The sequence below is a fragment of the Gobius niger genome (genome assembly GCF_951799975.1).
Source record: "Gobius niger genome assembly, chromosome: 10".
Classification (NCBI taxonomy): Eukaryota; Metazoa; Chordata; class Actinopteri; order Gobiiformes; family Gobiidae; genus Gobius; species Gobius niger.
This window is the reverse complement of record NC_136861.1, coordinates 31,333,731-31,358,740: the sequence shown is the minus strand read 5'-3', so window position 1 is coordinate 31,358,740 and position 25,010 is coordinate 31,333,731. Positions and strand designations below refer to the sequence as shown.

At 43.2% G+C, this 25,010-nt stretch overlaps 1 protein-coding gene across 18 annotated transcripts in view; it reads left to right on the top strand.

Annotated features, from left to right (window-relative positions):
• Nucleotides 1–7,399: 7,399 nt before the first annotated feature.
• cacna1aa (calcium channel, voltage-dependent, P/Q type, alpha 1A subunit, a) overlaps nt 7,400–25,010 on the top strand; it is a 137,466-nt gene continuing 119,855 nt past the window's right edge. For 10 of the 18 annotated variants that reach the window (XM_079565295.1, XM_079565292.1, XM_079565301.1 and 7 more), the window contains exon 1: nt 7,400–8,839. In XM_079565295.1, coding sequence (XP_079421421.1) covers nt 8,502–8,839 — 338 coding nt within the window. In that variant the 5' untranslated portion in view covers nt 7,400–8,501. The remainder of the gene's footprint in view (nt 8,840–25,010) is intronic. The other 8 variants (XM_079565294.1, XM_079565293.1, XM_079565289.1 and 5 more) reach the window with 1 other exon arrangement.

The window sequence follows — 25,010 nt, the reverse complement described above, 5'->3', positions numbered from 1 at the left end:
TAATTGCGACCGTTTGGATTGCGTTTTCTTCACTCCATTGGCACAAAAAAAAAAAAACCCATGATGAGTCTAACGCGGCGTATCCATAACAGGCGTATAGCTAAAGACTATTAGTGCTCCTTCCGTGAGTCTTGGTCGCGGTCAGTGAGCATCCACAAAGCAGCCGGCCCTCTCTCTCTCTCTCTCTCTCACACTCCCTCCCTTTCCCACCACCCCGCCCTCCCTCTCACCCTGAGCTGCACATATGACCGATGCCTCGAGCGCCACACTCAACCGGCCGCGATGGGCGTTTTGAGTTCGCCCGCCGATTCCCAGTTGGCGCGAGGCGTTCAGAGCGTTTTGCGATTGGCCGCCGTATCGCGAGCCCGCGTGTCCTGTAGGCATGATCATGTCCTCCGCTGAATCGCACAATCAAATCAAGCCGCCCGTGAAAGGCTACCGCCTCACATGTGGCGTGCTCCAAGAAAAGATGACCCGAGGCGAGAGGGGCTTCTGTGACCATTTAGAAGAAACTACGCATTATTAAGCATTTGTGAAGCATCGGCAAACACAGAGTTCATCATTGATAAGGCACTTGGAGTCACGCGCTCCTTAGTGATACTCATACAGTTATTTTAGACGTAATTTAAATCATGATTATTCTAATGATTATTCACGATATGAACTTCAATCAAATGAATGCACAAGCTATATTGTACTGTATGTGGAATAGGTAAGAAACAAGAAATAATGGGAATTTCCTATAACACATAAATAAATAAATAAATAATAGTCTATTTGGATGATCGTAGCGTTCACAGCAGCTTCAATTATTACAGAGAATTCTTGTTTCGTTTGGGAATCCATTAAAGAGTGTGTACTTTTGATAGAATCGAGTCCAACAGCTAAAGCACGTCCTTATGTTTAGGTATGGTAAGTAGCCATGTGCTTCTGGTGTGTGCTTAGCGTCAGGCCTTTAACCTCTTAAAGCAGGGGTAGGCAAGTTTGCGTTGAGGCGGGCCAATTTTCATCAAAACACCAAGGGCTGAACTTCAACATTTTAGCTTAAGGTTTAGCTCAAGGTTTTCTGCAAATGCCAAAGTTTTACATCAGTGGTTCCCAAGTTGGGACCCAACGTTACCCTCGGATGGCAGGCCCAAATAACCCAAATAAAACCTTTATTTGTCATATATCGTACAAAATATTGTGCTTTCCCAAACGTTTTTTATTGAAAAAGCAGTAGATATGCTTTTAAAAACTGACATTCCATGCAGTTTCAAATGGAAAATATTGAAAAAAAAAAGTTCTCTATAGACTAGCGCCCCACTGAAAAAGGTTCCGTGACCCACTTTTGGTTCCTGACCCACCAGTTGAGAATCACTGTTACGTTACATACTGTAGGATATTCTCCCTGAACATTTTTAAAATACTATCACTATTTCTTGCATTTTTAGAGTACTGTAAAAGGAATTTGATCTCTTATTTGCATGATAATGTTCCTCAAAATCATCTTGAGGGCCAGAGGTTCTGTGCTGGAGGGCCGGATTTGGCCCACAGGCCTGACGTTGCCTATCCCTGTCTTAAAGGAACAGGCCACCGTTTTTACATACTGAGATATGTTCTTACCTGAGCTTAGAAGAGTTGATACGTGCCTGTCTGGTCTGTGTGCCCGTGGAAGAGCTTGGTCCCCCGTTTGGAGCTATAGGAATACATTGGGAGAGGCTAATTGCTAACAACATCTTTGGTCGTTTTGCGTGACTGAGCGCACGCACAAAGACCAGACATGTACGCATCAACTCGTCTAAGCTCAGGCAAGAACATATCTCAGTGTGTAGAAATTGTGGCCTGTTCCTTTAACCCCCGCCTGAACAGAGCACATTTTCTCTAACTAAAAACTAAAAACAAGAAAAAATGTGCCAAAATCAAATAAAAATACAACAAAAAAGTGACAAAACGACAATAAGGCAAGGAAAAATCTTGTTTTGTCGGTCTCTGCTGTGAAAAGAGGCATTGCAGTGGCTTGCAGGCTGTAAGCTTTCAGATTTGGGTTAAGCCGAACTGGAGAAAATGTGCTCGGTTAAGGAAAGAGGCTAAAATAAGACAATAGAGCTGGAAAGTCTGTTCATGTTTAGTTTTTATCTCAGAACTAATGGCCAATGTTAAAGGTGCATTGTGGAACTGTGTATATGGAAAAATAATCCTTAGGCTCTATCAGCTCAAGTAGCCTCTATTACGCTCCTGGATCATTTGTCTTTTAAGGTTTCCGTTAGGTTTTCTCTGCCGATGGAACCATTTTGGAGGAAAACCTACGAAAAAGACACACAAAAATCTTAGAAAGTAAAGGCACCATGCTACCCACCCATACAGCTGCTGGGTCACTAAAAGGTCAGGTACACACTAATATCAAGGTTATTTTTTGTATAAAAAGTTCTGCAATTAACCTTTGTTGGATAAATACATTTTTAATATACACACTTTGCCCCGCCCTTGTGTGAGCTCATAAGACGCCAAATACACATGACCGCTGCCTAGATTCTCATGTAAGGGGCCTCAGGAAATGACGAGGTGGCAAAAATATTGATCACAAAAAAAAAAAAATCTGATATTGATCGATCTCGATTTTCAATTCGATTTATATTATTTCATACTAAAATGAATACATGTCGCTGATTGATGAAGTAAGAGCCCTTTTATGCAAACCTCAGCTCAAACATAAAACGCTTTCCACTGTCACTTGCAGCCGTCAGTTATAAAGTCCCATAATGATTCAATTTCAATTAATTTTCCAGCTGTAAAATGATTATCACACACATAATCCCCAGAGTCTGCCTTCTTCTCTTGTCTAAGGCCAGGGGAGAGATCAGCTGACTGATCAGGGATGTTTGCCAGTGTGGTGCCCTATAGGCCAGATTGGACTGATGCCTAGGTTGCCTATATCCTGGATGTTTGGGTCCTTGTCATAACTTACGACTTATAAACACAATATACATGTGTGTTTTAATATAAAGCACTTTGGTCGACTGAGCGTTGTGGTAAAGTGCTCAAGAAATAAACTTTTACTTTTCATGTATCCTGTTAAATCTTGGAGCTACTTAAATGTTTATTTAGTGCCATCCATGAGCTTATCCTTAGAGGCTTTTCCCCCCTGCCCCACTTCCTAGGGGCTGTTGTTTTCCCTGAATTCACCCTGACCCAGATGATGTGAGTCTCACCTACAATACCCCTGATGGACCTGATCGGCCTGGCCCAGCATCGCCCCACCTTCAGGCGATGTGCTCGCAAGGACAAGTAAGTACGGCAGAAATCTGTTCAGTGTAGGGTGTTTTAACATCCAAAATGAAAACATCAAATTGTGAACTTATCTAGTGCCAGTATTTTCCAGCAGAAGGGTGTGCTGCTGCTGCTGCTGCTGAGGCTGAGGCTGAGGCTGAGGCTGAGGCTGAGGCTGAGGCTGACATGTTAGTCTGGCAGGAGCTGGAGGACGAGGTTCAGCAGGGGCAAAATGCTCTACATGCATCTAGCCATTGAATTATTCAGCTTTATGAATCATTGACTCACAACGCTCCTTTTTAGGTGCTTGCCTTCGAGTCCCAGCCACACAGCCGGGGTAACCAGCCGCCATTCCAGCCTGCAAGAAACAATATCTGCATAAGTTAAGGCCAGACACTACAGGGAAACACATTTAGAGATGGAACAATACAACAACAATACAACAAATAGATAACTGTCATAAATATGAGGAGAAATACTGAAGAAAGGCTAGAAGTGCATTTTCATATATTTCTAATTATGACTTAGTTGATGGAATAATGCCCGTAGCTCTAATTAATCATAATCATGACTGTAAAGGGGTACATTTAGTGGAAGTGGGTATTTTTAAATGGAAAAGTTGAAAACAAAGTTGTTTTATTTCAAGTTCTAGAACGTCTGTGACATCGGCAAAGGGAAAACTCTATAGAGCTCTGACTCACTCAACTCTCATTGGTACAGTATGGTTGCACGGCAACAGTGAGGGAAAGTCTTCCTTTACATGTGTCTTCCTGTGGCCATGGGAAAATATAAACATCGCTCAAAATTTTAGAAAAAGCTAAGTTAAAAATAAAAGTGTGACTGCATTATCTGTGTCTGAGCGTAAAGCAGGGTATCCAGCAGTTTTTATCCGATGAGCTGCTTTTACAGAACGTCGAAGAGCTACTTTTGCTTCAAAAACACTTTAAAATGTGACTGAGGTGAGGATGTTATGTCAAAGAAAACGACTTACATTTAGTTCTCAAGTGTTTGGCTTCGGGACCCACCACTACCCGACAAGCCAAGATTCAAATAAAAATGTAATTTGTCATATATTGTGTAAAATATTGTATTTACCATTATAGAGCAAGCCACAGATTTGCCTTTGAGACTGAAATTACGATCAAAACAACCCAATAACATTAATTTGAACTGACTCCGGGGCGTTTACATGAAGTTTCAGATGGAAAATTTTGAAAAAACTGTGGAATAAGCTTGCGACCCACTGAAAAAAGTTTCTGCGACCCACTTTTGGGGCTTCACCCACCAGTTGAGAATCACTGCTTTACAATATTAACCCAACTGTTCACATATTGTGTTCAGCATGTTAACAACAAGCAGAAAATGCATCTGGAATGTGAGTTATCAAGCACATAGAGATCTATATTCATATTTCCATACATCAATCCAGGAATTAATTGCTAACAAATCCTTTTGAAAACGTTGGTGTTGGTCTTAGTACAGTATAGCCCCATTTCCACTGGCAGGCCCTATCCAGCCAGTGCCTGATCTACCCTGTTAGGCGAGTGTCCCCGCTGCCCAGGCCAAAGCAAAGGGCTGAACTCATGCTAACGTGATGTGATCAGACTGCTGGCCTCTGATTGGCCAGAGGTGAGAGGACAGCCCTCACCAAAACACTGGCAGGTCCTACGATATTTAATATTGCATCATGCCGCTGTTGAACAAGTTGATTTTGGTTTGGCCGCTGTTTGCGCTGTCCATGGTGCTGAAGGGCATTCCACTGACTCTACTGTGCAGTGGTTCTCAAACTTTTCAGTACCACCTCCATAAAATATTTGAACTCATAAGAACCACCAGGCCTAGATCAAGTTCAGATCGGGTCTAAACCGGGTCAATTAAAAAAAAAAATTACCTCAAATTAATTTGTTAGTGCAGCGTACAGGTTTACAGGTTACTTTCGGGCGCTGTCCATGGTACTGAAATTGATGTCAGCTGAACTGTGATTTACTCCACTTGTCTGCCCTGCACTGTATGTGTCGGTTACGTCAGTTTTCACGTGTGCGCTGTCCATGGTGCTGAAACGATTCTCAAGCAGTTTAATGAAAACCTGTGCCCAATATAAATCTCAAAATTAAGCGAAGTTGTTGTTTTTTGTTTTGGCATATTGACTTTTTTAAAATTTGATTTGATCAGTGGTTTATTTACCTATAGGCGTGCATTTTCAAGGCTTAAAAATGAAATGTTCTATAGAAGTTTTGCGGATGATGTCATGTCGTAGCAACAGTTAAACATGCTTTTACCCACAACTCCGGAACTTAACATTTTACATTTTCAGTTTTTGTTTTTAACGTGCCGGGACTCCCAGAAATCTTAGTGGTTTTGAGTCACGACACAATCCCATTGATCTTATTGCGCTGCTTCCCGGTATAATCGCTTCCCCAAAAACCCAAAACAAACAAATTCGAACACAATTTGCCCATGCCCTTGTCCTAGGGTCAGCCTCCCCTTCCTCTCTCTCTCTCTCTCTCTCTCTCTCTCTCTCTCTCTCTCTCTCTCTCAGCAGGAAGTCTTTCTTTGGCTAAGTGGACACCGAGCGAAAACGATCCCTTTTCTCACTTATCGGGTAGACGTTTAAGGTCGTGCCGCGAATCGATCGACGCCGCCGAATCGCGGGCCAGGGGGAAGCGCTCCACTCTTGCTTTTAAAGTGTATATTATTCACCCAGCTGGTCACCCTTAAAAAAAAAAAAACGTGCGCCATGATCATTTCCCATTCAGAGACTCACGCGCAGCTATTTCTGTGGGCAATCAATTATCTAGAATAGATAGAGGGGGGGGGGCGCATTTTTCCCGCTTTCTGCTTGGGCGCTGGTACATAAAAAAAAGTGACTCATGGCGTGGCGTGCGCGTTGTCACTGGTGTCGGAGAAACCACCCGTGTAGATCGACAGCGACGGGTATGCGCGCCTCGATATTACGCGTGCGTGTCCGCGCGTCAAAAAAGGAGGGCCGCACACGTACAGTGTTTAGCTTTAGCGCATCGCACGGCTTTATACAGTGGTCACACCTTGGAACTGGCAGAGAGCAGTTTGGTGGGAAAAGGAGGGGAGGAGGGAGGGAGGGAGGGGTAGGGGGGGGGGGGGGTTGGCAGAGGGAAGAGCCAGCGTGTTTCCGAGTTGGGAGGGGCTCGGGAGAAGGAGAGTTCTCTTCGTCCATTAATTTCCAAATGTCTGTTGCTAAGAATAGCACCCCCCCCCCCCCCCCCTCTCTCTCTCTCTCTCTCTCTCCCTCTCTCTCTCTCTCTCTCTCTCTCTCTCTCCCTCTCCCTCTCCCTCTCCCTCTCCCTCTCTCTCTCTCCCTCTCCACCTTCCGTCACAAACACGCGCGCCACGTACGTACGAAAGCGTTGCCGGTGCGCGCGCGTAGGGGCTGCAGTTGAATTTTTGCCCCCCTCCCCTCCTCCCCACTCTGTTTTTTTTTTTGTATGTGTGTGTGTAAAGAACAGCTTCTTTCTGATCTGTTTCATGTGAACCATGTGAACGGACAAAAACACAGATCGGGCGAAGCTCGTGCGTCTCTTGGTGACATTGTCCTGAACGCGCTCTTGGACATGACGCGGTGCCGAATGCGGAGAGAGTGCAGAGAGTGTAGAGAGTGTAGAGAGTGTAGAGAGTGTAGAGAGTGTAGAGAGTGTAGAGAGTGTAGAGAGTGTAGAGAGTGTAGAGAGTGTAGAGTGCAGAGAGTGTGTAGGGCTGTGGCTCCATAGAAACGCACGGTGGTGATCTCTGATAGAGGGTGCCAGTGTCCGTGACGGCTATACGTCTGGAGTTTGGACGGAGCCCGTGCGTCATGTGCTGCGGGTGCAGAGGCAGTAAAGACCCCCTCCCCTCCCTCTCTCCCCACTCTCTCCCCCCTCCCTCCCTCCCACCGCTCGTTTTCTTTATTATTCTATTTCATGCTAATTTGGATGGATAACTAAACACACACATATTCCCGAATCCTCCAATGAGAACTGCAGTCCCGTGTGGTAATTTTTCCCCCCGTTTTATGCATTACTCAACACGTCCGCGCGCCCTCCTCCCTCCCTCCTTCCTTTCCTCCCTCCCTCCCTTCCTCACTCCCTCCCTCCCTCCTTCCTTTCCTCCCTCCCTCCCTTCCTCACTCCCTCCCTCCCTCCTGTCACAGAGGAGTAGAGGCCGCTCCAGTGAGACGGTGAGACCGTGAGCGAGCTGCCAGGACATCGGGGCTCATCAGTGCGGACCGAGCGGAGAGCTTTAGCGGGGCGGGATTGCTGAAGGGACCGAGTTGTTGTTGTTGTCGGCGCATTCGACGAGCCACAGTCAGCGGGCATGACGCGGGGCAGCGACACGGGCGACCGGCGGCCGCCGTACCCTTGCCTTTGACGACGCCGTGGATGTCCCCGCTCGGCTCCTGGATGCAAGCGCAGGTGACGAACAGCGAGGAGGATGTTTGAGAGGAGCGTTCCGTCCACACTGGAGAATATGACAGCGCGCCGCATCAATGGAGTGCGGTATTTTCTATTTTCTCTTTGAAATAAGACCAGCGCCTGGCACCTCGCTCGTTTTTCTTTTTCCAGAGCGCATCGGTGAAGCCACTAATGCCACATAGGCTACCAAACATTGCGGATGTTTCGTGAAATAAATAAATAAATAGCAGTTTTCCGCCTTTGAGTGCCATATTTTGTTCCAAAATGACAAGTGAAACATCACCGAAGCCTGTCTAGACAAGATGCTGTCAATCCTTTTCAATGTGTTTTTGGACAATCTGTTTAATTGAAGCCCTTGTCCGAGGATTTCCTCCTGTCATCTCTTTTTTATTGGAGCGAAAGCATGAGCCATGGACAATATGAAACATTCATGTCAGCGGGCTACAGCCTCTGGTTGATTTTATGTTGGGGCCGAATTCTGCCTTTGACGGACACCCAGGCGGAGACAGCCCACAGCAACTCGACCGTGCGGCGCACGCAGCCCACTCGGGGAACACACGTTTAATTTCCCCCAGCCACAAATCCACCGCCGGCCGCAGGCTGAGCGCGCTCAGATCGGTACATGGGCGGCCTCCTTCACTGAATCCAAGGAGCACGGCACAGCAGAGCGCACCGGATGCAGGTGTTCAGCCTTTGCCTCTACAAGACAACCCGTTGTGCACATGAGACGTTCTGATCCAGATGGGATGTAATGTTGTGTGGCTGCACAGCTGAGGATTGCTCTCCTTCTCCGCTGCGTATTAAAGATTGGCTCTTGGTGTGCAGAGAATGGCGCGGTTCGGAGATGAGGTGCCGGCCAGGTATGGCGGCGGGGGCGCGGGAGGCCGCGGTGGCAGCAGGCAAGGAGGGCCCCACGGACATGGTCACGGACATGGGCACGGGATGCATGGGCACGGGATGCATGGACATGGAATGCACGGAGGACCCCCTGGAGGACCCGGGACCCAGAGAATGTACAAACAGTCCATGGCGCAAAGAGCGCGGACTATGGCCCTCTATAATCCCATCCCCGTGCGCCAGAACTGTTTTACTGTCAACCGTTCCCTCTTCATCTTCAGTGAAGACAACTTTGTGAGAAAATACGCCAAAAAGATCACCGAATGGCCATATCCTTTCATGTTTCTGAGTGGGTAAGGCAGCTGTGCTAGGCCCTTGGGGACCAGGTAGGCCTGTAGTGTGAGCAGCTTGTTGTGGGGCTCTGTTTTGACACCTATTGGCTGGAGCTTACAAGTATCTAGACGTATCAGCTCGAACCCACCGCTGCAAATTTATAGTTAATTAACGTCGGGGCCGTGAACCAACAGCGCTTTTACGAGGCTGTTGATCACTATCCATCACATTTGTTAGTTGTTCGTGTCAGCGTGGAGTTGGGACCTGCTTGATATATGCGCCTTGTGCGCGCGCTTGTGTTCGTGTGCGCGGGCGCGCGTGTGTATGGGGGTCTAGCAGGCGCTGCTGGGTGCTGATGTCAGCATGTGCTGTGCCGAGCATGCACAGAGGTACAGAGGAATGGGGAGGGAGGGAGGGGGACGGAAAGGTGAGAAGGAAGATGAAAATACGCGACTGTAATTGTGCGTGTGCACGCTATCAGCAGGATGCAGGTGCCGTGTGAATATGCACAGTGAACGCACATCACTGGTGGAGTGCAGCAGTTGTGTGAGCCATTAACTTTAAATGGCCACTGGCTGGGAACCCTGGCTATTTGCTTCCTTTCCACGTATTCTTAGATTTCTCGGGACTATACATAAAATATACAACATACAAAACATTTAAATTTCCTCCAGCACATTCTGGAAGATAAGTTCATCCATGTTGAATTGGTGGGAGATGGCCTTCTTCAGTGAGCTGACTTCCAGGATTTACGTGTGACAGCAAGATTGTTTTCAGTGTGTGTTAGCCTTGTTATGATGCTGTGGTGTTTAAAGCTCTGAGGTTGCACTTGCTACAGTGATAGTATGGAATTCATTAGGTGAAGAATATACAGTATCTTAATGTGCTTGTGCTTGTGGATGGACCCTCTTGCCTCGCAAAATGGTGATTGCAGTGTCTTAAATTATTGTCTGTTTTAGATTGGGGAGGCACATTCAACAATGTTTTATTTGTTCTGACTCATTGTACACTAAGCTTAACAGTTAAGTCATCATTTTGCTGACTGCTTCTCTGTGGTGTTCCCGCATTGTTGTTTTAATTATAGTTTGTAGATTTCCATGACTATTTTACATTATTTACAAGGTGGCAACCCGACAAGGCATTTTAGTTGTAATGAAACGTACGTACACTATGCCAAACAGTTTAGAAGCAAGTTGTAGCAGTAAGGGTAGTATTCCGAATTGTGATTTTCATTTTGCTGTTGTGTAGTGCTGTTGTAGAGTTTTTCCAGACATCGCCGACTGGACCGGGGTGAGTGAGCTATGGGCGCCATATGCTTCTCCTCACGCTTGCAGTGAAAATGCCAGACTGGTCAAACTCACAAGCTGGAATCAATGGACGTCTTTTCTTTGTGCAGTGTTAAGTGTAGGTTTGAGCTTTTCCTCCAAAATCACCCCTGTTAGAATTGTGACCTTTGCTTTAGTGGCTCTAAGACGCTCCCTGCAGTGTTGGTACATCCTCTTGAATAGAGACTGCTTTGTTTTCTCAATGTACTGCTCACTGTACTCTTCCTTGCACTGGATGGAAGACGATGCATTTCTGTTTGATTGTGACTGGGAGTTGTTGTCGTTTGGATGCACTACTCTCTGACTCAAGGCGCAGTAGAGGTAGAGATAAAAAAAAAGTGGAAGTCGTTAGAATGGTGCTTTTCATTTTGCTATGCAGATGCTAATAGTAGCTTCGAGAATTGCTTTCATAGAGTGGTTGGGAGCGTACGTACTGTATTCTCTTCCATACAAGAAGAAAATCAATCCAGTTCTCCTCATTGTGATTATTAATAGAAGCATGTACTCTGGATTATAGGGAAATAGCGGCGGTAGGATTTCTGAATTTGAAGTGGCTAAAATTAGAAGGGCGTGTTGGAACATTCAAGATTATCCTCAACGTGTAGCCTGGAAAAAGCTAGCTTGTCCTCACTAACAACATTGTTTTGTTTTTATCGGGATGGCAATATCAGGTGATGCAGTATCCGTGTCGCAGAAACATCCGTCGTGCCTGTAAACTCGATTTTGTATCATTCCCCCCCTAATTATTTAAGTCACTGACGGCTAATCCATCGCGGCTTTTACGAGTTCGTTTGGTTACGCGACCCCGCGAGCTTTTGTGGAGGGGATTTATCGGCGCTGAATTTGTAGCCTCCTTGTACGGTTATAGGCTGTTACATCATACGCTCATAAATAACGGCCCACGTGGCTCCTCCGGTCTCCCGCGAGTCCAGAAATGCAATCTCTGCCCATCGACTGCTCCGGTGAACTTTGACTCCCAGTGCCTCGTTTGACCTTGTTCCATGTATCGCTATCCCTTCACTGTAACTGCAGCACCTGTGCATATGAACACTGTTGTTTTAAAGATTTAGCTCAGTTTAAGTGGCATAGTTTTTGTTCCAATAGGTTTTTACAGGTTGCGTTCACGTTCTCGAATTTGATAACGTTTTGATGTCAGGTGGAGACAGGTGCCTGTACAACTACGGGAAAGAAATCTCAAAAAAAAAAAAAAAAAGACAAATATTGACGCCTTCATTAGAAAATAATTGCACCTGAGTTCATATTTGCTGACAGAGAAGACACTGAACATTATGACCGTTTTAGTTTCATGTGAATCGTCCCAGTAATGACAGAGATATTGGCCAGAAACGAAGACAAAAAACAAACAAATCGCCCATATATGGTCATGTTTGTTAACAGTTAAGGGGGAAAACAATTTGGAGAAAAATCTAAACTTTCTAAATATAGTTTTCTACTACATAAAGATGCCAAGACATGGAGAGGAGCAAAGTGGATCAACAGCCCATAAATACATAAATAATGGAGAATGCTAACATAGTGCTTCATGTTAGCATCGTGCTAATGCTAACGGCTAGCTAGCGCGAACTACAGCTGCAGTTTTTCTACTTCTACTGAACAATCTGCAGTGAGAAAATATCCATATGAACCTGATTTAGACTTGACTTTATTTACGTGTGATAAATAATTTCAACCAGAAAATGGCTAAAAAGAGTGAAAAATTGTGGTTCTCTAAAGAGTTCTCTTTTTTCCCCTCGGCGAGGCCACGCCCCCTTCTATGACGAGATGGCGTCTGTATCTATCCAAGCAACTTTAGGTCCAAACTGTACAAAGTTTTAAAGACAAACACAGTAACTAAAAGCCCCAAAAGGCTTGATTTTTATTATTGTAGTTTTTGAAATAAGCCTTCATTTTGCATAGAAAAAAATAATTTGATAATAATTTGATAAATATAATATTTTTGTGCAATGAGTTGTTTTAAAAGAATCTTGTCGAGTGCTCAGCAAAATCGCATTATAGTGAATGGGCTAACCAACTTTATTTATACCGCGCATTTCGTACACAAGGCAACTCAATGTTCCTTACAAAAGAAGATATGCGAAATTACAATCAGGTTAAGTTAGGTAAAAGATAAAAACATCAATACATGAGAAAGCACATGAGGTCACGTGCGGAATTTTTTCTTGGGGACAGGATGGACGACAATCCATTGGCGTGGTTAGGGAGGGGTATGTGTGTGCTGTTGTTTATAATGCTGAGAGTCAGTGCTATCCAAAAATATGACCCAGAGAGTTCAGTCCGTATCTGGTTTAGCTCCGTGGCTTGGCCTTGAAAGGAAAGGAATAGGACATGAGTTCCATTGGACCAGTAAGTAGATTATTATTATCTTCACATAACAAGAGGATTGCCATCACCAGAACAGTAGCACAGAACTGCTGGCAGATATGTGCTAGAGGCATCACAACTGCAGAGAAAATCCAATATGGAATGAAGATGCAGATTTTTGAGGGAACTGTGATCCATACAAGACTCTGTGTCCCTTTGTTTGCTTTTCAACATACAGTAAGAGGACGTTTCGCTTCTATTCGCTGATGCTGCTTCTTAGCTCTTGTGTTGTTGTTGTTGTTGTTGTTGTTGTTGATGAAGGCTTCCTGGACGAATGAGAGCATGCGCCAACAAGAGGCAAAGGTTTTCCTCTATCCAAACCAGGTGTTCTTCCTTCCACAGGGTCGACTGGTGGTAGTGGTGACCCCTGCCAATTAACTAGCCCCAATTTTCCTCAAATCCGATGCAAAGCCGTAGCATTTCCGTCACCGTGTTTGCCGTGTGCAATAAAGCAAGTGCTAATTTCTTCTTCATACGTCTGGTGGTCCCACAAGCAGGCTGCATGCTGGTTGCGCGGTGTGGCATGTGATATGGACGCACATTAATTTGTGCTTCCCCCCCAGTGTAAGTGGAGAGGAAGTCGATAAATGCTGCAAGTATTGATTGTAATGCTTAGCCCGACCAGAAATATAACTCAACTAGCATAGCGTCTAAATCACCCCTATTCCATAATAAAGAGGGGGAACTCGTAATCAGAACACACTGCTACATAAAAGATAGTTTGAATTTGTGATATGTCTTCTTTCTGGCTTTTAACAGTGTTGTAATGTGTTTTTTTTCCCCCGATCCAAAACATACTGGAGTTGTGTTTGCGTGTTTGACTAATCCTGCAGAAACCCTCCAGCCGATGTGCTGCGTTTCCTTCCCCGAGAATCTCCGTCTAATAACCAGCACCGCCACTGTTTTTAGCCCCATTCAAACGTCTTTACACTCCGCTTACTCCGCTTTGCTTGTTTCGTGATTGATTGAGAGTTCAGTTGCATTGGAAAAGGGCGGGATGCCTTTCACTTTTTTTGCTGGCGTTTACGGTAATTGAATGATACTTTTTTTTGCAGTATCACGCTGCATTTATCATTATACTCACCAGTGGATTCTAAACGTATATATTTGCTTGAAGGGATTAGTTATTATCAAATGTTTTGTTGTTTTCCGTCACAGCGTGTCTGCCATATGGAACAATTCATCATTCATATGACTAGTAGTATCTGATTTTCCTTATTATTTCAAATCTATTCATTAAACAAAACAGAGAAAATAGTGGATAACTCCTGTAACATCGCCATTTCTTTCAAGAAAAACGGGGAGATTTAATTAGGGCGGCGCGGCTAGAAGGTCCCAGGTTTGATTCCCACCTGGACGAGGTATTTCTGTGTGGAGTTTGCCTGATCTCCCCGTGTCTGCGGGTACTCCGGTTTCCCCGACCGCAAAAAACACGTACAATAGGTTCCCCTCTGGGCCCAGGACTCCCCTGTAAAAGACATTCGTAATCTCAGTGGGACTCTCCTGGTTAAATAAAAGTCAAATAAAAAAATATAAATTGCCAAAACAGATAAGTGTCATTGAGAAAATGACATTGAAAAAAAACAAAAACGTATGCTTGAATATTTCTCTTCGCATTGCAGTGTTTTTCATTACCACTTGTTCTTAAAGGTACGCTGTCTAACATTTTGGGCTATACTGTTGCGGCAAAACAGAACATGCTCCTGATGACACAGAAAATGCTGTTATTGCAGTGGGTAATCAAAGAAAGGATGTGGATGAGAGACTAACCTGTTTAAATTTCAAATTCTACTGCCTTTCGTCGCATCTCCATGGAGACGAGCTGGAGACGTGCCCGCTCCCAGTCAAGTTTACAGTCACATCTTAGCAGGGGTGAGCCTCATAAATGTGGCTTTAATTAAATGAATTAAAGTCCCACAACTTTAGTTTCATAAGCGGCATCTGTCGAGTGCAGTAACAAATAACCAAAACGATTTTTGGAAAAAACATAAAAATAGAGATATCTGCTTTTGCAAATGAACTCTTCTGCTTTGTTCTATGAGATGAATAAATACCAAGACATAGACCCGGTGCTTGCCCGTGGCCCTTATGTACAGCATGGCTTTACATTGACAGGTATAGATAGGCATCTCTGGAATCGCCCATATATGGTCATTTTTGAAAACAGTTAATGGGGAAAACAATTTTGAAAAAATTGAAATTTTCTCTAATTATTCACTTTAACAAATGCTGAATTATGAACATAGTTTTCTACTAAATAAAGATACAAAGATATGGGGAGGAGCAAAGTGGTTCAACAGCCCATAAATACATGAGAATGCTAACTTGATGCTACATGTTAGCATCGGGCTAATGCTAACGGTTAGCTAGCGCTTGCTACAACTGCCGTTTTTTCACTTCACCTGAACAATGTGCTGTGAGAAAATATCCATATGGGCCCGATTTACACTTGACCTTATTTATATGTGATAAATAAGTTCATATTCCACCAGAAAATGGCTACAAGAGTTGTGTTTCTCTAAAGATTCTATTTCCCCCCTCGGCGAAGCCACGCCCCCTTCTATGACGAGATGCCGTCTGTATCTATAATGTTTACCTCTTCTTATGTCATGTTCCTATGTCCAACAGAGAAACATCACAAGAAATGTCCAAAATGTGATTGCAAAATCGCAGTAATGATTGTGTTAGCTGTTAGCCTGTTGACTTATCATAATCGCAGTAATTTTGACTTCCGATGACTTGATTCCCGAAAAAAAAGTAGATTAAAATTCCTCGTAGCATTGTGAAAAATGCTCACATACAGTATATCTGCTTTTACCAATGACTTGCTTCAATTCTTCCACACCATAACTTGTGTGTGATGGGTTAGCTTCTTGTGACAATAACGCTTTAGATGAGTCCAAAACGCTTCAAAAATGTCCCTTGACTTCCGCTGGCCAGTGACGGGTGTCTTGTGTTCTGCCTGCAAGTAGATCCGGGCCTTTAATACCTGATCCCTAAGAACCAAAATCAATGGGATCAAATGCCTCGCCGCATCTCCACAAGGCACCGCTGAAGAGGTCACCGTGCTCTATTCAGGCTTTTGTCAAACGCTGTCATTACTTAAAGCCGTACTGCGTAACATTTCACCCAAATCAATGCCATAAAACACAAGGATTTATTTCAATACGAGGGTTTTCTCGTAAAACAAAAAGCGTGCGTTGTCTTCACTGCGAGTGCCCTATATAATCGTCTCCAACGTGACTCGTAGCTTGGTCATCGGAGCGGGACATCAGCAGCTCGCGCCTCCACGGAGTTGTTACAGCAATTCTTTGACAGCAGGTCGCCATATTGACATTATAATTACATTAGGTCCTCTTCCAAAAGCTCTTCGTTTGATATTAAACAGCAAAAATGGCGCTGTCAGTGTCAAGCTAGCACTAGCATCACACTTGTTAGCATTAGCATGTATTGGTGCTATGAATTGGCTTTTAAAACAATGTATATGAATGGACAATGTCTACCTTTCAATTCATCCTTTTTCAGTTTTAGGCTTGGTTTAGATGTGTGGTGCCCTCTTCTGGCAGTTGCAGGTAGTGAAGCATTTTGAAATGGAAAAATTAGCATGATGGCTAATTTCTGTATGATGCTAAAAGAAAGCTGCTTTATTGCGCTGTTGGCAAGAAGGTCCTGGGTTCAATTCCCACCTGGACGGAGCCTTTCTGTGTGGAGTTTGCATGTTTTTGTCGTGTCTGCGTAGGTTTCCTCTATCACTAAAAACATGTACAATAGGCCATGATTATTGAGAGTGTGAGTGAATGATGGTGGTCAGAGGGACCGTTGGCGCAGATGTGTGCTGTCGCGACAGTCTCTACTTCTTCAACTTCAATACAATTTAGTCAGTTTAGCGTGGCCGAGGGAAAAGAAAACCTTTCATTTGAATCACAATTATTCACTCTTTCCAGCCGTTTTCGGGTGGACCATAAACATATTTATCACAAACCAATAAAAGTCAAGCCAAAATTGGGTCCATATGGATACGTTTTCACAGTAAATTGTTCAGTTGAAGCGGCAAAAACGGCACTCGCTAGCTTCCTGGTTAGCATTGTCCGTATTTTAAGTGCTTACGTATGGGCTGCGGAACCACTTTGTCTTTGAATTTTTATTAAGTATAAAAAATGGGAGAAAGTCCGTTTTTCCTTATCTTTGTTTTCCCCCTCTGGCTGCTTTGAACATGACCATAAATGGGCAATACGTATATATGGGCAAACATGCCGCCTGTGTCTATAGATACAGACGGCATCTCTGGAATTGCCCATGTACTGTATGGTCATGTTTGAAAACAGTTAAGGGGGAAAACAATTTGGAGAAAAATCTAAACTTTCTCTAATTCTTCAAAAACTACTTTAACAAATGCTTAATTGTTGATATAGTTTTCTACTAAATAAAGATACAAAGACATGGGGAGTAGCAAAGTGGTTCAACAGCCCATAAATGCATAAATAATGGAGAATGCTAACTTGATGCTACATGTTAGCATCGGGCTAATGCTAACAACTGCCGTTTTTTCACTTCTACTGAACAATCTGCTGTCAGAAAATATCCATATGGGCCGGTTTACACTTGACTTCATTTGTATGTGATAAATAAGTTCATATTCCACCAGAAAATGGCTAAAAAGAGTGGACAATTATGTTTCTCTAAAGATTCTATTTTCCCCCTCGGCGAAGCCACGCCCCCCTTTTATGACGAGATGCCGTCTGTATCTATGGACTTTAGCAACAATTATCAGTACTTCCTGGTTCAAATTTCTTCTGTAAATTGTTGAATGGACTGGAGTGCACCTGTCTAAATCTGTCCGCAATCGATGGGCGCTGTTAAGACTAGCTTTGTAATTAAAGACGTTCTATCACACAATATGATTACGTTTACCGGCTTTAAAATGTGATACATCCTGTTTTCAAGACACTGGTTGTTTTGCATAAACAGTTCACTGCTGCCCCAACCCTTTTCTAGCTCCCGCAATACTTCTCGACGTAGCGTGGTAGAAAAACAACAGAAAAACAGCAATCCGTGCGACCCCTTTAAACCCAGCTTTAAGTTTGTATTTACATTTAGTTCTCTGTGCCTTTTTGGAATGTAGGGCACACTTCCTGGAGATAACCCAGGAACAGGGGGGAGTGCTGAGGTGGAGTGAGCTGCTCGGCTGAGTCCTGGCTGTAGAGACTCGGTGATGTACGTTCACTGCAGAGTCTAAATTATTTATTGGCCACTCTCCAGTTTGCAACTGTCAGATGGTAACTACAGCCTTAACATCCTCTTAGTTTTGTGATTCCAGCGATGTGTCTCAATTAACAAAGTCACTGTCACTCATTTTGTTAGCTTGTTTTGTTTCCTCTGGGCGTTAGGCGATCACTAATCTAGAGTGGTTACTCAAAAATGCATTGTTTTGCTACTGTCTTGAAAACACCCCTGTCTCTGTGGGGTCATTCAAAGGTAGCCTACATACTGTACCCCCAGCTCGCGACATTAGGTGATGCAATATCCGCATCGCAAGAAGCCACAATATCACTAAAGTCTTTATCTGACTGAGATCCACACATTCTTCCAAACTTAGCCAAAAACAAACAATGAACAGAACTCATAAATGTGTAAAAGTTCAGTTTTAGTGAGACATTTCCGAAATTTATTTCAATTTAACCCTTGTTTTGATCCTGACTTTGTGTTTCTTGACGACTTCTGCTAGGTTTCCTCCGGGTACTCCGCTTCCCCCACCACTAAAAACATGTACAATAGGCAAGGATGAGTGAGTGTGTTAGACGACGGATAGAAATTAGCCCATAAAATCCAGTGTGGCTTGTTAATTAACATGCACAGTTCCTTCCAAATGAACCAATAAACAAACGAGCTCAGATTTATTAGTGATTAGGTGGCTTTTGTATTCAGTTATATTGTACTATTATTTGTTTCAAGTATTCCCTTCACCTGACAAGTCCATGGTTGAGGTTAAAGGGGCGAGATGCAAGTTAGTCATTTGATGCTCACTACTGCCACCTCTGGTCTCATGCGTAACTGCACCTTCTATATGATTTTAGAGGCAGTTGTGGTGAACAGGTCTGAGCTCATTCTACACATTAGGACATGGCTGGAACATGTAGGGGGAGGAAAATACTTGATTTTAACATGTTTAAACTCCATATAGTCCCTTTAAGGTTGAGTTATTGGTTTCTCTATAAAGTTATTTGCTTCATTGCTTCGACTCATCCTGCTCTGCCACACACTGCACAAGTATTACGCCTGACACACGTAAATATGAGGGTAAGGGGTTGTTTATTTCAATTTTTGATCCAGATTTTTATGTGCGTGCCACAAAATATATGCACAATGCTCAATCAAAGAGTCCTCCTTGTGTCAGCGCCATCTTGGTTGTTTTAAGTGACCCCCATAATATAATTCACATGAATAAATATGTTTCTCTGCATAAATACAAATTAAAATACTTTTAAAGGACAGTTACTGAGAGCTAAATAAATATGGATTAAAGTAATATCAAAAAAATTATAATACAAAATTATTTTTTTCAAACACAAATGTTTTGTAAACCATTGGGACCCACCATTACCCCGGGATAACATGCCGCGCCCCAAATAAGACTTGAATTTGTAAAAAATATAATGTAAAATATTTAATTTCCCTCACAAATTATCTTTGCGTGAGTTTTAAATAAGCCAAAAGCACAGAAATAATAATAAAACAACAGCAGCAGCAACAACCTGATAACAGTCATTTTAAGACCCACTGAAAATGGTTCCGCGACCCACTTCTGAGTCCAGGCCCACCAGTTGAGAACCACTGCTTTAAAAACGTCCAGGAGAGTTTTCATTCGGGGAAACGACTGAAATGTAAACCGCTAAACTGAATCAACTGCATTTGAAAACACATTTGTGGAGGATTCGTTTTCCTTTCACACGATGAGACCCAGAGTCCTGTTCTCTTCTCTGCTCGGGACATTACATAAATAATTGCAGCCTTTTGCGTTCTTGCTAATTGCGACCATTCAAACTTCTATCTGGATTCATTGTTCAGCCCTAGAGTTCGGCCCTAGACGGCATCTGTGGATCTAGACATTACCATAATTAGGAGCCGGGAGAGACTGAGTGAAGTGGACAGGCAGGAGGAGAGGGAGAGAGAATATCCAACTGTCTGTCTCTGTATATAAATCATTTAGCTCAAAGTGCACTTTAGGTTGCCAGGGTGGTGGCTAAAACATGGCACCGCAACTTATTTTCGTCATGTTTAAAATGCAGCATCGATTAGGGCTCAGACCGGGTTAATGCAGTTGATACGGATTCGCAATATCAATCAGGGGGCTATCTCCATGACGATGACTGAGCCATACTTTTGTTTCATTTTACAACAGCCGTTTGGGCAGCTGTTTGTTTGTTGTTGCTCTTTCAGACAGTAATCCTATGCTCGCACACCTTCACCTCGCCATGTCGGTGCTCAAATTGCCATCACTATGTTGCCATCCTTATAGCAAGATAACATTTTATTGGCTGAAAATGATCTGCTGGTTTAGGAGGGAGAGAAGTGGTTGTAGTTTATCGTAGGGCTGTGCAATTAATCGAAAATTATTACACTAAACTATTGCAAAATTCTGATAATTTTTTATTTTATTTTTTTTTAATTATTATTTTTAATTATTTATTTATTTTTGTTTTGGCAAAGCAGACTTGCATTATTTCATGGCACTGGGATTACTTTCCCTTAGCATTTTGCGTGCCATGGCTCAAGCTTTTGCCTGACATAAAAACAAACAGCTCTGTGTGATGATGTCATCAGGCCGCGCTGCTCAGTTTGCTTGCGCAGGTGTGAGGGCTGGCCAGCAGGGGGCAGGTGTGAAACAGAGACCTCTCCTTAATCGAGGCAAACTTGAAATCATTTGTACTTTTATGACTGTCCAGAAAACAGAAAATATTCAGCATAGTTTAAAAAAAATAAATATATAAATAAATAAAATAGACTTTTTTTTTTAAGGCAACAAATAATGGTTTGAATAATCGTGATTTCAATAGTGACAAAAATAATCGTTCGCCCTAGTTTATCAGCTGTGCCTCATTTGCATTGGAGGCAGTTTGATGGTGGAAATGATCTGAATGACTAGGCTTTAAAGGCCCTGTATTACACTTCATTCACTGTTACAAACTCTTTAGACACCTTAGCCTTGGATGTTTAACTTTAACGTAACATATGTGTTTAGAAAATCCCTCTAAGATGTTATTAAATGTAGTTCTATAAAACGCCAGCAGAGGGCAATCTAGAATGAAACATAAAGAAATGATAGATTGATTGACAGGGAAACACAGCCCAGAGCTCCACAGAAGTTACTCCATTCTCCAAAAAGAGGATCACCACCTCATGACATCAGCAGGTGGTGGGTTTGGAGCGCGACGCTAGCTCAAACGCAGGCATTCGATGTTTTCTTTTTGTGTGTTTAGTATGTCCCCAAGTATCTCGTTATTTTCATCATTCATTGCTTCAGCTGCTTCCGTCTGACTGCTTTGTGCAAAGTTGGAGCCATTGTTGTAATTTTGGGAACACTCGGCTGAGCCTTTTGACAGCAGGCAACCGAACGGGGCGTCGCCGGGTCGGCATCACGGAGCTGGATCACGGCGTACCTTTTACTCAGAGTTTTCAAAACGTTACCCCAGCTTGCAGCCATGAGTTGGTAGTCTTCTGTGTTTTTTAAGCTGTTATAATTATAGCGCTCATATTGCCTCTTATCTTTGTAATCAAACATGAAACACCAATGCTAATATTATATTTTCTTTTAATTGTGAATCAGACATTATTTAATAACAATATTATTTGTGATATTTTACTAAATCTTTTCAACATAGTACATTCCATTCATTGTAATGGTGATCATGTCAAAACTTAAAGGAACAGGCCACCATTTTTCCATACTGATACATGTTCTTACCTGAGCTTAGACGAGTTGATACGTACCTGTCTGGTCATTGTGCGTGCCCGTGGAAGAGCTTGGTCGCTTCTAACTTCACCCCATTTGGAGATATAGGAATACATTTGGAGAGGCCAGATGCTATCAACATCTTTGGTCTGTTTGCGTGACTGAGCGCACACAGTACTTCCATACTGTGATATGTTCTTACCAGAGCTTAGACGAGTTGATTCGTACCTGTCTGGTCTTTGTGCGTGCCCATTAAAGAGCGTGTTCGCTTCTAAGTTAATCCCCGTTTGGAGCTATAGGAATACATTGGGAGATTCCAAATGCTAAAAACATCCTAGGTATTTTTGCGTGACTGAGGGCACCCACAAGGACCAGACGGGTACGTATCAACTCGTCAAAGCTCACGTAAGAACATATCTCAGTTTGGAAAAAAAGGTGGTCTGTATCTTTACTAAATGCTAAATTTTGTCCTAAACAAGGTTAAAATGGAACTAAATATGAAAAAAAAGTGACTAAAACTCAACATTAGTACATTATCAAGTTGTTTTGTTTGGTTGTTTGCAAAGAATCCATAAATCTCAGTCAGTGACCTTGCGATACATTCCGGATTCTTGCAATATGGACATTGTGTCGCCTAATATTGCGATATTGGACAACCTTGCCTTGATTAAGTCAATGTATCAAGTTTTGTAATTCTCGAGTTGTCTTTTGAGTCACTACTTTAAAGTAACGGTCCTCTTCCTCAGGCACCACATTGGACCCCTCCGCCCACCTCTGATTGTTCCCTCTATACAGTCTCGATCTGGCCGTACCTTCGCCTGTCTGCTAATGAACGTGTGAATTGATCCATGTCTTCGGGCCCTGCAGGCACGCTACTCGGCTCACACGAGCAGACACGCGCTCGCCGGGAAATGTACGCAATAATGGAGTTTAGAGGGGAACAAACTGTAGCCTTTTGAAATGATTTGGCCGACTGCAGGAGCCTGGCAAACTGTATGGTTGGAAATGACAGGGCGTTTTGTTGCAGAGTTCTAGCTCTTTTTTTAAAGGTTGGTTAGAGAGTTCATCCGCGGAAAAATTAAGCTATAAATGCATCTATTTTGTCCGTGCTGTTTGTGCGAGGGTTTTACTTCTGGCATTCTTTGTCTAAGGCTTTGCAGTTCGTGTCTGTAGCGCACTAGCGGGGCATGGTGAACATGTATGAGCGCTCAGTGGGGCTTAGGACTCTTGCACTGTCGCCTCAGCACAGTTACAATGGAGAGCACTGTTCATTTACTTCTTCCTTGTCCTTTTTTACCTCATTATTTTGTCAATGTGTAGAACATAATTATTACTATACTCTATGGATACATGTCTGTAAATTAGAGTTTGATGTATTTTAGTGTCGACATTTTCAGTTGTTTGACGCAAAGTAAGATACAGTCTGAAGTCCAAACGTTTAAAAACGTACTTTGAGTTATATTTTGAACCAGTCATGCGTTTTCCACAGCAACTGGAAAAATGGCATTTATCTAACGATCTTAACTTTTCAGTGGCGGGCATTATGAAGTCGGTAAAGATACAGACGGCATCGTGTCATAGAAGGGGGCGTGGCTTCGCAGAGGGGGGAAAATAGAATCTTCTTGGAAACATAGTTTTTCACAGTTTCTAGACATTTTCTGGTTTAACTTATTATCACTAACTTATCACATACAAATAAAGTAAAGTCTAATTCGGGTCCATATGGATGTTTATACGAGCGATCGCTGTTATTGTTTACTTCCGCAATTTTCGCCGGATGTTTGGTAGGCAGCTGATGCATACAGGCCTCTAACTCGGTTTTATAAAATGATAGATCTGTGACAGCGCAAGAGAAGCAATGCCCTGTTTATGGACATTGTTTTTGCAGATTATAGGATTTTAATAAAATGTTTATCAAATATGAAAATGTAAAATGCCTACCACGGCCAACGGATGTGACGACATCGCGATCGCTCGTATTCACAGCAGATTGTTCAATAGAAGCGAAAAAGCGGCAGTCGTACCTAGCTAGCATTAGCTGCGACAGTGGCGTAGATGGTAGAGCGGGTCGTCTCATGATCAAAAGGTCGGGGGTTCGAATCCCACCTCTAGAAGGTGCACGCTGTCGTTGTGTCCTTGGGCACGACACTTCACCCACATTGCCCCCAGTGTCTGCGTACATTGGTGTATGAATGGGTGAGTCCTTGCTGTAAAGCGCTTTGAGTGCCTAATGTAGGTGGAAAAGCGCATATAAGTTGAGACCATTTACCATTTACCATTAGCACAATGCTAACATGTAGCATATATCATCACTGTCCGTTATTTATGTATTTATGGGCTGTTGAACCACTTTGCTCCTCCCCATGTCTTTGTATCTTTATTTAGTGTTCATAATTGCATTTTTGTTAAAGTAGTTTTTAAATAATAAGAGAAAGTTTAGGTTTTTCTCCAAATTGTTTTCCCCCTTAACTGTTTTCAAGCATGACCGCATATATGGGCGATTCCAGAGATGCCGTCTGTATCTATAGATACAGAGGAGGGAGGTGCAAAATGGTTCAACAGCCCATAAATACATACATAATAGAGAATCCTAACATGATGCTTCATGTTAGCAATGTGCTAATGCTAACGCTAGCCAGAAATAGCTTTTGCTTTACCCTATTTATGTGTGATAAATACGTTTTAATTTCGGCAGAAAATGGAATGGCTAAAAGGAGTGAAAAATTGTGCTTCCCCAAAAGATTCTGTTTTTCTCCTCGGCGAGGCCACGCCCCCTTCTATGACACGTATAGACGTATCTATGGGTGGGGTTTGTGTCCAAGCCTGTCTTTTTGTTTGTTTGTTTTTTACCCTTCAGTTTAATTCATGTTGGACAATGTCTGGATTTGTTGTGAAGAATGTTTTTACTCACTGCAAATTACTTTCTTCACAAGGACAATAAATTATCCGCTACTCTACTACTATTCGAAGTACCATTCCCACAGCCCTACATAACCAAGAGACCCAATAAAGACAATATATTTTATTATTTCAGACCCAAAAGGCACTATCCAGTATCAACATTTCAAGCCCTTGCAGCCACAGTTCCCATACCCAGCCTCCCTTTCCATTCTCTCCTTCAATCAAACCCAAAAAGCCACACACAGAAAAAAAAAACACAACAACTTCTATGGAACATTGTGTAGTTGTTACTATCAAACCAGTGGGGTGTGCAGCACGGAGAGCAGATAGGCCAGCAGAGAAGCTGGGATTGCCAGCGAAAGCCACAGCCACGCGGAGGGGCTGGCAGCAGTGACACCCGGGCACATATGGCACGGCACATGGAGCGAACAGCGGACGAGTGGGCGACCGAGCGGCTGTAGCACCGCGCGCTCGTGTTTGTTTCCACACTCCGCCGCCGTGCTACAAACACGCAAACTCAATGCACTCCCCGTAAAGCCCGATCTCGCAGTGGCGGTCCCCTGTCGCGGCTTTTCAAGCACGCCCTGATTAGGTCGCAGAGAAGAGCTG